Raw genomic sequence first — 16361 nt, 5'->3', positions numbered from 1 at the left:
TTGTTGTCCCGTGAGCTAGTATTGCTTCAAAATGATTTTAGAACTGAAAGCAAGGCATAGTATGTTGCTTATCAATTTGACTATAAAGTTTTTAAATGCAAGTAGTTTTAGCAGACATGTTATCACTACTAAAAGTTTCAGTTTCCCTAAAATACCTACGAGTAAAGAAAATAGTTTATGTTGAGTTTAATTTTTTTAAAAGCATCTTACAGCAAAGAATTTTTTTTCAATTTTAGTTAAGGAATAGAAGTAATTCTAGTGAATTCCATGGCCGAGGACTACACCCATAGCATGCAATGATTATGACTGTTTTCTCTCTATGAGAGAAAGGTATTTGAAGATCAGTCAGGTCAATCGTCAGATCTTAGATTTGAAGGAAACACTACGCTTCAATTTGTGTGTAAGTAGTCACTTCAAGCACCATGTGTCCTTATTTGAGTCATAGAGCTATTTCTTAGACTTCTGTGTCATGCACAAATTTGGACATCAAGTCACCACCTACAGTTTCATTCAAACCATGAATAAGACCGTTGAATGAGTTGGGGCCAAGGACATAATTACGAGATAGCCGGTGGCCCTCGATATATAGGTGGGTGGGAATGACTGACCATCTCAGTTGCCTGAGATGGAGTGTAGTAGGGCTTTTAGTGCTGAAACCACTGTCCAGTGCAAACAGGACCATTGCTCAGGTCACCCTAGGCATCGATTGGTCAGCAGCGGAAGCCCCTCCAAATGTACTGCAGCTCCGTTTCTCTGTGTTACGCACAAGCGTATGGTGAGAACTGCACACTTCGCACCGCTGGGGGGAAAGCCGCATTTCCTGCGCAGTGTGAAGCCCCACTGAGAAGCCCCACTGACTCCTAGGGATCAAGGCCCGTGAAAAATCTGTGTATCACCTGTTTTAAAGTTTTTGCCAGGTATCAACCTCAACCTTAATATTTTGGATGGGAATCATCATAGAATTAAATCTGAGATTTCGAGGTGCCTGGGGTGGCTCAGTGGTTGAGCGAGCGTCTGCCTTCGGCTCTGGGCGTGATCCCAGAATCCCGGGATGGAGTCCCGCATCAGGGTCCCCACAGGGAACCTGCTGCTTCTCGCTCTGCCCATGTCTCTGCCTCTGTCTCTCATGAATTAAAAAAACAAAAAACAAACAAACAAAAAAAAACCCCTGAGATGTCTCATGTAACATCGTTACCCCGTTAACCCTGACATTCATTTTACCCTCATAGTGTTTATGGGGGTCAGCATACATTTTCACGTATAGTGTTCGCAGGGTGTGCATCCTCCCAGCTTTTTGGGGGTCAGCATAGATCTCCAGGTACAGCGCTCCTGGGGTGCGCGTCCTCATAGCGTTTTTTTGGGGGGGTCAGCATGCATCTCCACTACAGCGCTAGTGGGTGCGCGTCCTCCTAGCGTTTTGGGGGGCTCAGCATACATCCACATACAGCGCTCGCGGGATGCACGTCCTAGCGTTTTGGGGGGGCTCAGCATACATCCACGTACAGTGCTCGCGGGGTGCGCGTCCTAGCATTTTTGGGAGGGGTCAGCATCTCCAGGTACAGCGCTCAGGGGTACGCGTCCTCCTAGCGTTTTGGGGGGGCTTAGCATACATCTCCATGTACAGCGCTCACGGGGTGCTCATCCTCCTAGCATTTTTTGGGGGGGGTCAGCATACATCCAGGTACAGCGCTCGCAGGGTGCGCATCCTCCTAGCGTTTTGGGGGGCTCAGCATACATCTCCACGTACAGCGCTCGCGAGGTGTGCATCCTAGCGTTTTGGGGGGCTCAGCATACATCAGGTACAGCGCTCCCGGGGTGCGCATCCTCCTAGCATTTTTTGGGGGGGTCAGCATACATCTCTAGGTACAGCGCTCGTGGGGTGCGCGTCCTCAGCGTTTTGGGGGACTCAGCATACATCTCCAGGTACAGCGCTTGCGGGGTGCTCGTCTTCAGCGTTTTTGGGGGGCTCAGCACACATCCAGGTACAGCGCTCGCGGGCTGCGCGCCCTCGGGAGCGCCCTGTAGCGACGGCGTCGGTAGCTGGGGCTGCAGCGCACCCGTGCCCGTGGCTTGAGACGTCTCTGTCCTTCCTTCCCGGTAGTCCTACCCGTCTAATTACATGGAGCCGATGAAGCCCAACAAGTACGGAGTCATCTACTCGACGCCGCTACCGGATAAGTTCTTCCAGACGCCCGAGGGCCTGTCGCACGGGATGCAGATGGAGCCGGTGGACCTGACGGTGAACAAGCGCAGCTCGCCGCCCTCGGCGGGAAACTCGCCGTCGTCGCTGAAGTTCCAGCCGTCGCACCGGAGGGCCTCGCCCGGCCTGAGCCTGCCCTCCTCCAGCCCGCCCGTGAAGAAGTACTCGCCGCCCCCCGCGGGCGTGCAGCCCTTCGGGGTGCCGCTGTCCATGCCCCCGGTGATGGCCGCGGCCCTGTCCCGGCACGGCATCCGCAGCCCCGGGATACTGCCCGTCATCCAGCCCGTCGTGGTGCAGCCGGTCCCCTTCATGTACACCAGCCACCTCCAGCAGCCGCTCATGGTCTCCCTGTCGGAGGAGATGGAGAACTCCAACAGCAGCATGCAAGGTACCCCGCCACCTGCCCCGCCACCTGTCCCCGCCACCTGTCCCCGCCAACTGTCCCCGCCACCTGCCCCGCCACCTGTCCCCGCCACCTGTCCCCGCCACCGTCCCCGCCACCTGTCCCCACCACCTGCCCCGCCACCTGCCCCGCCACCTGTCCCCGCCACCTGCCCCGCCTCTGGCCCTCCAGGGACCCCTGCCCCAGGCATCCTTTCCTTTCCGTGGTCGTGGCTTTTTTTTTTTTTTTTAAGTGTTGATCCTGGAAGAGCTCCCAGGAGTCCAGCTGTTTAATGCCATAAAATCATTACTTTCACTGCATAATCGGCAAATTCGGGCCGGTTAAAAATCCCGACTTCCTATGTTGCTTTATTGAATGCGGATGTGGCTCTGTTAAAACGGCATCTAATACACACCTCTGATGGTGGTGATGAGTAATGGTTACTAAAAGCCGCCTCCTTCACTGGCCCGCCGTAGGCAGGAGACGAAAGGGTTAAAAAGAGGTTAACCCAAAATCCTAAAGTAGAACCGTTTGAGGACTGAGGTGCTCAAAGTCCAGCTTCCTATGCATGCTTCTTGCTAGTAGGATAGTGGTGGGGGCGAAATGAGAGCCGGCCCCCTCCACCCCGACCCCCACCCCAAACCCAGATTTGTTTCTGCTGTAATTTTGGCAAAGGCAAACAAATAATCCGGTGTTAGAGATAGAAGCTGTGCAATAGACTTTTAAAAGCTGAAATTGGTAAATTGTACATGGAGTGACTTTTCTATTTTTATTTTTTTAGTACCTGTAATTGAATCATATGAGAAGCCTATATTACAGAAAAAAATTAAAATAGAACCTGGGATTGAACCACAGAGGACAGATTATTATCCTGAAGAAATGTCACCCCCTTTAATGAACTCAGTGTCCCCCCCGCAAGCACTGTTGCAAGAGTAAGTATGTTCAGGTCTACCCAACATTTGCGTAGCAGTGTGCATCTTGGGACCTGGATTGGAAGCACAGGCTTCCAGCTTGTGGTGTTGTGGTGTGATTGCCAGGAATACCTTGCAGTAGGGGCAGCCACTGGGAAAAATGGGGAAATCGCTCCAGAGGCAATGTGTTCTGCTATGTGGACTGCTTTATGACCTTGACGCCAAGTTTGCAGCATCTGGATCACTCATGATTTATCCTGGTGTTTTGGGATTCTTTCTTTTTTTTTTTTAATCCTTCCAGGCTATACATAGTTTTCCCATAATCTTAATTCCAATATGGATTGAATTTGGGATTGTAGATATTCTACTTAAGGTTGGATCATGAAAACTTTAGTTATTAAGACACACCTCATCCTTCCAGTAGTCTGTTTCTGTGATGGGGAGTGTCTTGAATCAGAATATTCAGGCCAACCACAGCCCAAAGAAGTCACTCCAGTAAAGACCTGTAAATAGTGGTGGCCACAGAAAGTTGTCCGTGTAGCTCAGAGAAGTTCAGTGTTGGAATGACCCGTTATTCTCTGGTCTTTTTAATCCCATCAGCCCTTAAAATATTCAGTTTGCCTTAGAACTGCCATGCAGGAGGAAAGCTTCTGTGTTGGCCTACATCCATGCACTGAACAGTGGTCTGTTTTAGTTCTATAATGTGACCGTGTCATACACAAGCTAAAATAGCATCACTGATGGGATTCACTACAATAGGTAGCCTTGCCTTCTACCAGTGATTACACTGGAGGCTGTGTTTGTAGGAACCAAGAAGGTGACCTTTGGATCGGACATCTTGGATCCCAGCTCTGCTCTCCACTATATGGATGACCTTGGCCGAGTCACTTAATCTTGGTGCCTCCGTTTCCTCTTTATTTTCCTTGTCAGTTGTAATTATTTTTCTTGTAATTGTCTTGGGTTGGGGCACTTTCAAGGTTGGACGTAATGGCCAGCTTCCTAGTACAGAGGTGGTAGTTTTCGTTCCCTCCAGGTCCCTTCCATCATCATTCTCCCATAGCACTTTTTTCCCAACTTGAAACAGTGTTGCCCATGTTTCTACTCCACTTTTTCCCCTCTCCCTTACCCAATTAATTGTGCAACAGAGTGTGAATCCTCTGGCTTCCAAACAGCTGTTTTCTGGAACTTAGAGTACATTCTAATTCTACCCACATTCAACCCAAGTAGGTACCTTCTTAGTAGGTCATGTTAATGGCTCATTGCACCAAATCATAGTAAGTTATTTTGCGGGGGAGGCAGTTGTCCCCTCCTCACTGATAAATGAAGGAGAGACTGAATCCTATGACCAGCCACATCAGCAGGGAGAGAGTGTGTCTGATGTGTCTGATGAACTGGTACATTATTACCTTTCACAATTGCATAATGCACTCTCCCCCCCCCCCCCCCATGAAACTTTCCCACATGTTTTCAAAGGAATTATTTCATTCCCCCGCAACAAGCACGTGGGAGTCAGAGCAAATGGAGACTGATGAGCCAAGACATTAGATAACTCGCCTATAATCACACTATGAAGAGCAGAGGGGGTCCAGGCTTGATCTCTTGCCACCCAGTGAGGGCTCTTCTTGCCACATCCTTGTCTAACCAGTGCGTCCCGCTCCCACTCTCAGGTGAAAGGAGACACAGAAGAACTGGCCAAAATAGACACACCTTGTAGGCTAAGTTACCTCTTTTTTTTTTTTTTTTTTTTTTTATGATGCCAGGTGTCTCTGGCAAGATAACTGGCAACATGACTTGCACTTGTCATTATTCCTGCACAGGTGATGAATATGCCTTACAACTAAATAAAGCCAAGTGCCCACAGAGAGAGGGATGATCCATTGACCCGAAAAGGGTTATTCCAAGGTGGTTACGAATTACAATGTAAACCATTATAAAAGAGGAATATTTGAAAGCAATGTTCTGTGCTCTAAATACTGCTGAAAAGAAAATGCTTTTTGCTTACTTTAAGTTCTTTTGATGATCTCAAGCTCAATGGCTTTTAATGATTAATGAGTAATATGCTTATTTTAATGCTGACCTAAGAATGCATTTTGCTCCTCAAAAAATTCAACAGATTAGCCACAACTGGGACATGTACTCTTTAAGTAATTCTCTCACAGATGTGATTAAGTAATGTCTTGGCGTGTGCCCAGTCACAGCCCACATAGGAAACCAGCTAGCCAGGAAAGAATCGATGGAAACCAAGCGCCTAGTACCATTGCAATGAGGCAGCTCCAATATTTGCCTTCCGGAAGGCCTTCCTTTCCGAAGGCGGACTTTAAAATACAGCTTTGAAATCCATTTGCTGGAATGTAAGAGTTACAGCTTCAGAATTATTTTTAAAGGCACTCAACTGTCTATCAGATTCCTTTTTTTAATATTTACACATGTGCAATGTCTTTAGAACAAAAAGCTTGAGGATCTGATCTCCTCATTTAATTGTGTGTGTGAATTTTAACAAACTTAAGAGGGTCCGGCTTAACTCAAAACAATGACCAGGTATCTGATATTTAAAAGCTGTTCTAACTTCTTGGCTGTAATGGTCCCAAATAGCCTTTTTGAAAGTGAGCAGTGGAGAATCCAAAAAGGACGAGATCTCAAGATCCCGCTCTCCACCTTCTGCCAGCATCTGGCTTTCTTAGAGATGGGGCTGCCACTCACTCTCAGTGATGCTACCTGTCAAGGTAGACATTGGCTTGAGCAGAGATTTCCTTTTCTAGTGTTGGGACTCCCCCTTCCCCCCCCCCAAAAAAAACTTATGAAATTAAGCAGCTGAAGGGGCAAAGTTTGCAAATGGGTTTCTGAACCTCAAAATATTAACAGCTACCGTTTAGTGGGTTTACATCTGGAACAGATGTTATACTGCTTTGTGTACATTACTCACAACCTCCTGAGATCATATTATTTCCCATCATCGCTATTTTACAGGAGAAACGGAGGCACAGAAGGGTAAATCCTTTGCCCAGGGTCACAAGGACTATCAGTGACAGAGCTGGGATTTGACCTTGGAGCACACAGCCTTTTAACATACCTTTATATGCAAAATGAGCTGGGAAAAGCGATCGTAACTGCTGCACAGAGACTATTAGACAGATTCCCAACCCATAAAATCTAATAATTGGGAGAGGCTTCTAAAATCACCTGGGATACTCCCCCGGTATCCCAGAGGCAGAAGAGATGTATTTAACCATTCAGTTTCTCCCCCAGCATTTTATTTCTTGAAGATGTCTTAATGAAGATGAAACCTTTCAATCCATGGCATTAAGGTGGAAAGTTAAAAATAAACTGATAACTCTTTTCTTTCTATTGAAGGATTTTTTAAATTAATGATTCAGCTGTCTAAAAACTGTACGTGTCCATAGATCTGTCACTTTTCTATTTTCTCTCTGTTTGTACATATATATAGAATTGAAGTCCTTGTCCCTCCCACACACACACCCACCCATGTTCACTTTTCCATCTTGGCGATTTTATTCTTCTATATCACCCCCACTAAACATCAAGGTAGGAAGGTAAAGTGAGACTCAACTGCCAGTTTTCTTTGCTAATAATAGAAGTGAGAAATAAGTAGAGTCACTTAAAGTCAATGCACCTTTTATTCTTTTCCTAGTTACTTCTTAGCCTACCTGGAAGAGTTACCGATAAGGGACATATGTTGAGATTTTTACCCAGATCCAAACAAGTTTCATTTCAGGGGCTCCCTTTTGATTTTTATGGTTAAATTTTATTATCCTTTTTTTTTTTTTTTAAATTTCCCAAGCTTGAATATTTGCCTTCATCAGATTCCCTTTCTCTTCATCCATGCTTGTACAGAAAATTCATGTGTTATTTGGAACATTTTTAAGAACTTTAGATTCCAATTTAAAAGACAAAGAAGTTTTCATTACCGTCAGAGGCCAGTTCCATAAGCTTGTGATGTATCAAGTAATTAGTCGTTAGGAAAGCAAATTAACAGATTAGAATTTTTTAATTACAGACATTAATCAGCAGAGGAAGCCCGAGGAAGGCTTGCAGACTTTCCCCAGCCCTTCCCCATCTGCCTCCTCTTTCCACCAGATCCCTTTCTGAAAAAGAAAGTTCAGAGCAATAGTGTTTGACATGATTGCAAACCCACCCTGGAAAGGTGTGCCAACGCAGGCATGGGTCTGGGCGAGCAGCCAGGAAAGCTGGGAGACCCAGGGGCCCCTGAGAGCCACTGTCGGGGCTGAGGGGACTCCTCCTTGCCTGACAGCTAGCTCGGCACCAACCAAAATTCGCCCTCACGCAGGAATACCAGCAACAAGTATTTGAGGTCGTGAACTCAGCAGTGCCATTCTTTCTTTTTCTTTCTTGATTTTAGAAGAGCCAAAATTTGAAACTCCAATGTGAATTGGTGATCTTGAAGAGAAGCTAATTAATTGCCCATTATGTAAAGGCTAAAATGTAGATAACTTAGTGGGGGTTGCCAGAGATTTAGGAATTTGGTCTTTTACCTTTTTCCCTAAAGAGCAGTAAGTGACACTCAGGGCAGCCAGTGACAAGACAGGGTAACAGGGTTCAGCATGGCTTTATAAAGTACCATGAGATTTTCTGAACAGGCAAATTTTTACTGAGGGCAAGAGACTCTCCTAGCACCTGCATCTCCCTCTAGCATAGCACCTAACCCTTCTTGCTGTCATTACTTATCTACATGTCTGTCTCCCCCTAGAGTGTGAGCTCCTCGAGGGCAGGAACCCTGTTTTTATTCATCTTTGTGTCCTGGTGCCAAGCACAGTGCCTGGCTCATGGTAGGTGCTCACTCAATGTTTGTTGAATGAATATAGCAGTGCTTCTTGGGTTGATCCGCTAATTTTCTTTTTGTTTATTCTGTTGGGGTTTTTTTGTTTGTTTTTTTGTTCGTTTGTTTTCGCCTAGTGTTGTTAATGCCTTTGGTAGACTGAAGGAGAGGAAGAGACTTTGACCTGATACCTTATATTTAACGTCGGTTTTCTCATAGGAATCATCCATCAGTCATAGTACAACCAGGGAAGAGACCTTTGCCTGTGGAGTCCCCGGACACCCAGCGGAAACGAAGGATACACAGATGTGACTATGACGGATGCAACAAGGTGTACACTAAAAGCTCTCACCTGAAAGCACACAGAAGAACACACACAGGTATCCGACATACTACACTCCCTCCAGCTTTCTTCTTCACAAATAGCAAAATGGGATGTTAGAAACAGATATCCTAGCTTTCCAAGGTGATTCTAATGAAATGGTCCAGACATTGTGCAAGTCAGCCGAGTTGGGCTATATAGCTCTCTGCTGGTCCTGGAAAACGAACTTTTGGTTCAAGAGTTATTTTTAAACTTCCGTTCGATTCCGGGTTATCTCCGTGACAGGGTCCCTCCCAGTCCCATGGAGTTCTCTATATTCTGTGTTTCAGGGAGAGAGAAAAGGTTGGAAAGGCTGCTGGAATGGAGGGGAAGGGCTCCTAGCCATAGGCCTGTTTCATTTAATAAGTGTTGTACATCATCAAATTCACAATGGCAAAACAAAACAAAAAAACCACCACAGTTCACTATGTAGAACAAATACAGAAAAGTAAAGGTATTTGGAGGATTCATGTCTTCTAAAACGGAGGGAACCTCTATGCCATTGCCTGCCCTGTTTGTCCCGGGGTATTTATTCTGCCCAGGACTGAATACAGAACATGCAGCCATATCTTACAAAAATGATGACAGCAGTGAGGAATACTGTTCCGTTTACTCTTGAACATTCATGTGCAAAATATCTCAAGGAATCGGTGTAAAAATGTTTTCCATGGCCTGATTAATCCCAGTCAGTACTGGTGGTTACAGTTGACAGTAAGTCCCAGCTGACCTGACCTCAAACCCCTTCAATGTGAAATTCTAGTACAATAGCAGTTGTCCTGGGTGCACCTTTTCCTTAACTCAGAATGTAGTTTGTTTGTTTGCTTTTGAGCTTTTATGATTCATTCGAATGAGGGATGTTGACAAAACGGAAAATCTGGGATTTGGAAGAGAAAAGGGAAGGGAAATGGGGGTATGGAAGTGAAGTTTTTCAGTGACTCCCTGGGAGAGGGGACACCAGCTTGTGGACAACTGAGTTCTTGGGCTGTCCCTGTTACAGAGGGAACTAGGGTGATCACCTTGTGTTTAGAGGAACATCCAATTGGTGATGCCAACGAAACTAGTAAAAGCACCACCAAGGGCATTAATAGAACCTGAGAGGTGGATGTTACCAACTTTCAGCCTAAGATTAAAAAGACAGTAAATACTTGTTTGTTCGTTTTAAAGATTTTATTTGTTTATTCATGAGAGGCAGAGACATAGGCAGAGGGAGAAGGAGGCTCCCCATTAGGAGCCTGATGTGGGACTCGATCCCAGGACCCCAGGATCACGACCATCAAAGGCAAACAATCACTGAGCCACCCAACTGCCCCAGACACTAAATATTTGAATAACAGTTGAGGTATAGGGAAAATAACCTTAGCACTTGTGTTCTGTGAAGCAAAGCAGATAATACAAGTCTGAATATCTCCTTGAAATACCAAGGAATATCAATCCTTAAAATTTCTAGAAAACAAGGGATAGTAGACGGGAGTTGATTTGTGATACCCATTTGCCCATGATTACTAATGCAAACATTTCAGATTGCCACTGATGGCCTTTTTATTTGTAAGGGTCTTCATCCTGGCTCTCCCTATGATTTCCCCCAAGGAGCTCCTGTTCCTGCCTGTCATCATCCCACCGGAGGGGGTTGGAGAGACCTGGCTTCTGCCAGGGTGGGGAGAAATTGCTGTATTTTTAGTATGTCTGAATTAGAGCATTATACTGAAGCGTAATTGCTGTTGACTAAACAAAAGATGCTGAAATCCCTGCCAGTGTCTGGCACACTTCTCATTTTTAGGAAACTATGAAAATAATAAGAATCCCACAGACTTTCAATTTGGACTTTTCATTAAGTGGAAAGCAATGCATAAAACTGAGCACCCCAGTAACTTTAAGACTTGGAGATAAACACAGATCACGAGTTGTTTCTTAAGTTCTTCATCCCTACTATTGAGGGCAAAACCAAAATTACTTGCTAGCTCCTCCGAATGGATTTCAGTGGCTTTATGCTTTAAGAACTCTTAAAAAATTTTTTTCTCTTTGGCAAAGTGCCAGTTAAATATTAAAAGAATTAAGCCATCCTTTTCTCATTTATCTTGCTATGGTTTCTGTGGCGCTGTGTTTTTTGGGAAACAAATGGATGGACCTACCTTGAAAATAATATTTGCCCAGTGTTTTAGCTCAAAGATCTTAATTTCACCAATGTTTTCTTTTCTTTCTTTTTTTTTTTTTAAACTAATGAATCGCCTTTTGCCCTCAGGGAAAAAAATAAGCTCTCCCATTTTTCTTTTTGCAGGAGAAAAACCCTACAAATGTACATGGGAAGGATGCACATGGAAGTTTGCTCGGTCCGATGAACTAACAAGACATTTCCGAAAACATACTGGAATCAAACCTTTCCAGTGTCCAGACTGTGACCGCAGCTTCTCCCGTTCTGACCACCTTGCCCTGCATAGGAAACGCCACATGCTAGTTTGAATGCCTCCGTCCCCCACCTCAGCCTGGCTCCCCACTCTTCCCGGCTCTCTCTCTGTCCTCCCACCCATTATCTAACTCATTTTTTACATGTACATTTTAATTTTGATTCAGCTGGTCTGAATCTCTGAATTTATATCATTCAAACTTCCATATGGTCAGTAGTAGACGTTCTCTAATCCTCTTCTCCTTACCACGGGTCAGACCTAAAGAATGTGAACACTTTTTTTTTTTTTTTTCCGGGGATGCTAAGCAAACCCTTCTTACAGATACGTTTAATGTAATGAGAACAAGGGAACATGTAAACTTCAAATAACCAATTGTCAGTTTCTCCATGTATTTCTCAAAAGAATGTCAAAGTAAATGTATTAGAAATACAGTATCCAGCCTGCTAGTCCTTGCCAGGGACGTTCATACCTCTGTGCCCAGTGATCGTATTTTGTGCTCGCCAGCAAAAAGGGTGGACACCCTTTCACAGCCTAGTTAGAGGTGCAGCAAGATTTCAGGTAGGACCGTCCACTCTTCCATTGCCCTTCACAGATCCTGCTCGTCAACTTGGATTTCCCACATCATCTAAATTAAGTCCTTTACACTCCTTTGTGGCTGCAGCTGACAAGAAGGTCTCAGCCACTACTGGAGCTGAGCCAGAGCTGCTGATTCAGGCAGGTGAGGTGTGTCACTTAAGGGCTGGATGCTCTATCTGCCTAGCACGGAGTCAGAACAAAGGGGCACTGCACAGGGGAGAAGCGGCAGGGGCCGAGGAGGAAGCTGGCCCTTCCTCCTGGGCTAGGGCTCTTTGGTGAGGTTTCAGTTTGTTTGGTTAGCTATGCAGTGCATTCCCAGAGCTCCAGGCTCTTGTGTTCCGACTGTTCAGAACCATACAGGAAAGCCGAAAACTGACAGTTATCCATGCACCTGTCACCATTCCTCCAATGTCCTTAATGTGAGTCATCAAGCGTTGATTGTAGGGACACCACAAAAATATTTACCCAGTAATGGTTTAAAAAAAAAGAAATCTTTTGGGTAAGAATCTGGATGGTCCTTTTTTTCCCAACCTACTTAACAGCTTTTTTTTTTTTTTTTGCAAACGGGGACACGTTGAGTGGTGATTGTATTCCCATATCAAATTAATCATACAGCTTTTATACAGAAACTCTTCCGAGTGAACTGTAAGGTGCCAAGTTGGCTGTCAATTGTGTCTGTGATACATACCATAAATAAGTATCTGCTAATGCTTTAGTAGATGCATTCAATTTAAGACCTGAGTGACACTATTTGTAAATACAACTAGTTGTGAAGCACACATACCTTCATTTGGGGGAAAGATTTCTGAAAAATACAAAAACCACAGTTCAGGGATTCATATATTTATAGCTCAATCTCCCCAACATCTACTGCTAAAGAGCTGGAAATTTATCTCTCAATTATCCCATCAGAAGAAGCTGAAAATGACTCGTGTTTATGTTAAAGATAAATAGCGCCATTATTTGGGGGAAGTTTTTTTGTTGTTTTTGTTTTTTTCAAAAGCTGGCTTTTGAGCACCATAGTCTAAATGCCAATAAAAATAATTCATGCAGAGAAATGTCATTGGTCCTAAATTTGAAGACTGGGCGACGGTGGTCAAATGTGGGTGCATATCACCAAATGCGCCTTCATCCCTCGATAAAGGATGGAAGAGAAGAGAGAAGAATGGAATCCTGACGATTCATCCCAGCCACAACTCAGGATCCAGCACAACCTTACTGGGAGGAGCACATTGTTCAATTGTTTTTAAAACATCAGCGAATGAGTGATTCTGGAGGCCTGCGTATCATGTGGGGAGCTTACTTTGATGGCGCTATGTTAATAAAAGTTAGTTGTAGGGACTGTGCACCTAAGAGATCCCACTCAGCCCTCTGAACCAGCTGAAAGGAAATGTAGTTGAGAAATGCAAAGTGATTTGTTATCTTCTTGGCACTTGGTTTTGATTTTTTTTTTTTTTTTGTAAGCACTGCGAAATTTGTTTAGAATATTAAAACCTCCTAATTGGGCTTTTTTTTTCTGTTTGTGTTTTTGCAACTATGACATGAATTGAGGGATAAAGTAGGTATTGTCCGTACTGCAAATGCTCAGTCACATTCATGCCAAAGTGTTTATTTCTAGAAGTAATTCTTTTATGACACACTGAAGAATCGAGTTGGAATGCAAGGAGATGGAGATGACCTGTGTATGTGTTCCAACCCATATAGAAAGAAGGTAGGAAAAAAGGCAAGAAAGGGTAGAATTGATCATCTTTGCATAATTAGCTTTGAGTGTGAGTCCAGTTGATAGCTTTGTAGGTTCTCATGAAATTTGATGTGTTATGCATATTTAAATTTTGTTCAAAAGAGCAAGCAAGACCCTGCAAAGACTTACATTACTCTTCAGCTTACTTAGGTTATGTTAACAGTTCATTAACAAAGATACATTTTAACTGAAAGAAAAGCAACCCAGAGAGGCCATTCTCTGTTCCCATTCTGGTCTGTATACTTTAGTTACCAATTGGCTCTTAACCAAATTTTCCTTTTTTATATATATTTGTATTTTACTATGATAGTTGAGAAATTTAGTCTCTTAGACATTTTTAGGTGTTAATTGTGGAAGACCTCAAATACAAGATAAGATGCCCTTGAACATGTGGTTTTAATGATGTGCCATATTACTATCAATGGTGGTTTTAATTGCAATATTTTACATTGATGAGAATGATTTGTAAACAGGAAGTTAGTGTTGTATAAATTTTGTTAAAGAGTTTCTTTTTATTGTCCAAGTGTCATCTTGGGGAAGTCAGAAAAATTAAGGCTGGATCCATCATATTTTAGAGTTCTAAAATGTGAATCTCATAAATGGGCATTAACATTCTAAATCATCTGGTATGGAGAACATGTTAGCAGCATAGCTATGTTCAACTAAGGAAATGCTAAATACATGGAAGTTTCAAGAGCCTTGGAACAGATTTATAGGGGAACTATAGATGTAAATGTATATTTTATTAAACACCCATCTGCACTATCAGTGTTGCACTAATGTGGAATTTGAAAGACTTTATTGCTGATACTATATATCTGCACGTCATTCCTGATTAGATTGTTTTAAAGACAATCTCAAAGATGTAAGGTTTTAAAATAATTTGGTTAGAAAATACACAGTCATCTTGAAGGAATTGCTGTTATACATGAAGTTGCTCAGAGTTGTCTTTATTCTCTTCTTGGTCGAGGTTAACAAGTTCTAAATGATCGCAAATTCACTTAATACATTTACAAAGCCATTTTACATGCATTAAACGAGGGCTACAACAATACTATGTTTTACAAATACTAGCACTTTTTTTTTTTTTTTTGCTGTTATGTACTTAGTGTTAGAGGGTCAAAATAATCTTTCTGCTTAGCATCTCTTAAACCATACCTGCAAGTATAGCAGGATTATTACATTTACAATACTTTAATACTTGTATAAACTATGCAGAAATTTTTAATAAAGTGTAATATATTTTATAAGCTAATAAGACTGAATGGGTAAAGGTTTTTAGCATGCATTAGTATACTTGCAAATACTGAAACATTTTGGTAATCTTTCTTACTAAAGATGTGAATGTTTAATGTACCTTCTCTGTTTCTACTCTGTAGTCCAATGGGAATTCAGTAATGACATTTTGTCATGTCAAACTGTGAACATAAATTTGTACTGTACAGTCCTCATATACTATATACAGTATGCAATATATGTATTATATACTTGTTAATAAAACCATCAGAATATTAAGCGTGATCATGTGATTACTACACATGCAGTGATCACTAGGAGCAAAACTTAGCAATGTAACACGTAAGAGACAGTACTTAGAAATTTCAAAGTGAGTCATTCTTTGATAGGCAATTGTTGATGGAGAGAAAGAAAAACAAATCTAACTGTCAGATATTGACATGGAATGAGTTAACTTAGCCTTGAAGTTATGTCTCTGGGTTTTTGATAACAGCAGCACAAAGTCTTCTAAGCCACAAACAATAAACTTGTAGACAACCCACCCTGAATCCACAAACTTCCCTAATACATTCTTGGAATATTTATTTTTTGTTTATGACACCCACCTTCTTCCAAAAAGGATTTACAGTGCCTTGTATTAAAGGATACAATGTATAATATATATAATATTTAATTTTTTTAAAAGATTAGGATTCATAACTTGGGGAGTAGGGGAACAGGACAGTAACTGCATTAAATGATTCTGAATAAACTTTTCAAGCCTTCTGCAAGCCATGTCCGTGGACACTGGTATATCCTCAGCATCATAGAAACAACAAATAGTTTCTGATGGGGATTTAGAGTTCTTATTTAGAGCAAAATGTAAGAACATCTTTACTCTCCCCTTGCCCCTAAATGTAATTGAGACTAAGATACTGGCTTGTTAGATCTCACAACAGCCACCTTGAGCCTGGACTTCATTTTAGCATAACATGAAAAAATATCTGGCTGGCACTTACTATATGACCCCTCCACAACTTGGAGAAGAGGAGTTGGGGAGAAGGCTGAACTCAAACTTTGGAGCACTCTCCATCAGATTTCTCCAGGAAACTTCCTTGATTTTACACTGAGATAGTTGACTGTAAACTCAAAATGTATTATATGGCACTGCTACATCCCAGTGGAACACTGGCTTGGATTAGTCCAGATGATTGGCTATAATCCTCCCATTATATGAGTGACATGACATATGCTGAGTTCAAAAGCAGACCCATCCTCTTTTAAAATTATTTTTTAAAGATTTTATTTATTCATGAGAGACACAGGCAGAGGGAGAAGCAGGCTCTCTGTGGGGAGACGGATGCGGGAGATCCCAGGACCCCAGAATCAGGATCTAAGCCAAAGGCAGACGCTCAACCGCTGAACCACCCAGGTGCCCCGCAGACCCATTCTTCCAAGGAGATAGTACGTACGTGAGAGAGGTGGGTAAGTGATCTGAACGGTGACAAATGCAAATTTTATGAGAAATCAAAGTCTTTGAGGAATGGTTGATGTTCAGCACACACACATGTGTATGCACATGCACACACAAATACATAATCATTGGTCCACTATTTGCTGTCAGATTGAAGAAGAGATTAGGAGCCTCACTGGGGACAAGTTACCAGTTCTAGTGTGCCTAAAAGGAAAGAAGTGGCTCTGTTCTGGGAAGGACAAGTTGAGATGGTAGTAAAAACACATACCTAGAGATATATAAGTTAAACTGTTAGAGACCAGAG

General features: G+C 42.9%; 1 protein-coding gene across 1 annotated transcript in view; it reads left to right on the top strand.

Annotated features, from left to right (window-relative positions):
- The window catches only part of KLF3 (Kruppel like factor 3), a 36994-nt gene extending 22111 nt beyond the window's left edge, over positions 1–14883 (top strand). Inside the window, exons 3-6 of the mRNA XM_041752090.1 lie at positions 2102–2588; positions 3364–3514; positions 8508–8668; positions 10925–14883. Of these exons, the coding sequence (XP_041608024.1) occupies positions 2102–2588; positions 3364–3514; positions 8508–8668; positions 10925–11106 (981 nt within the window). The 3' untranslated portion in view covers positions 11107–14883. The remainder of the gene's footprint in view (positions 1–2101; positions 2589–3363; positions 3515–8507; positions 8669–10924) is intronic.
- The last annotated feature ends 1478 nt before the right edge of the window (positions 14884–16361 follow it).

Source organism: Vulpes lagopus, chromosome 4 (genome assembly GCF_018345385.1).
Source record: "Vulpes lagopus strain Blue_001 chromosome 4, ASM1834538v1, whole genome shotgun sequence".
Lineage (NCBI taxonomy): Eukaryota > Metazoa > Chordata > Mammalia > Carnivora > Canidae > Vulpes > Vulpes lagopus.
Note: the sequence above shows the minus strand (reverse complement) of the source record. Positions and strands in the feature narration are given on the sequence as shown.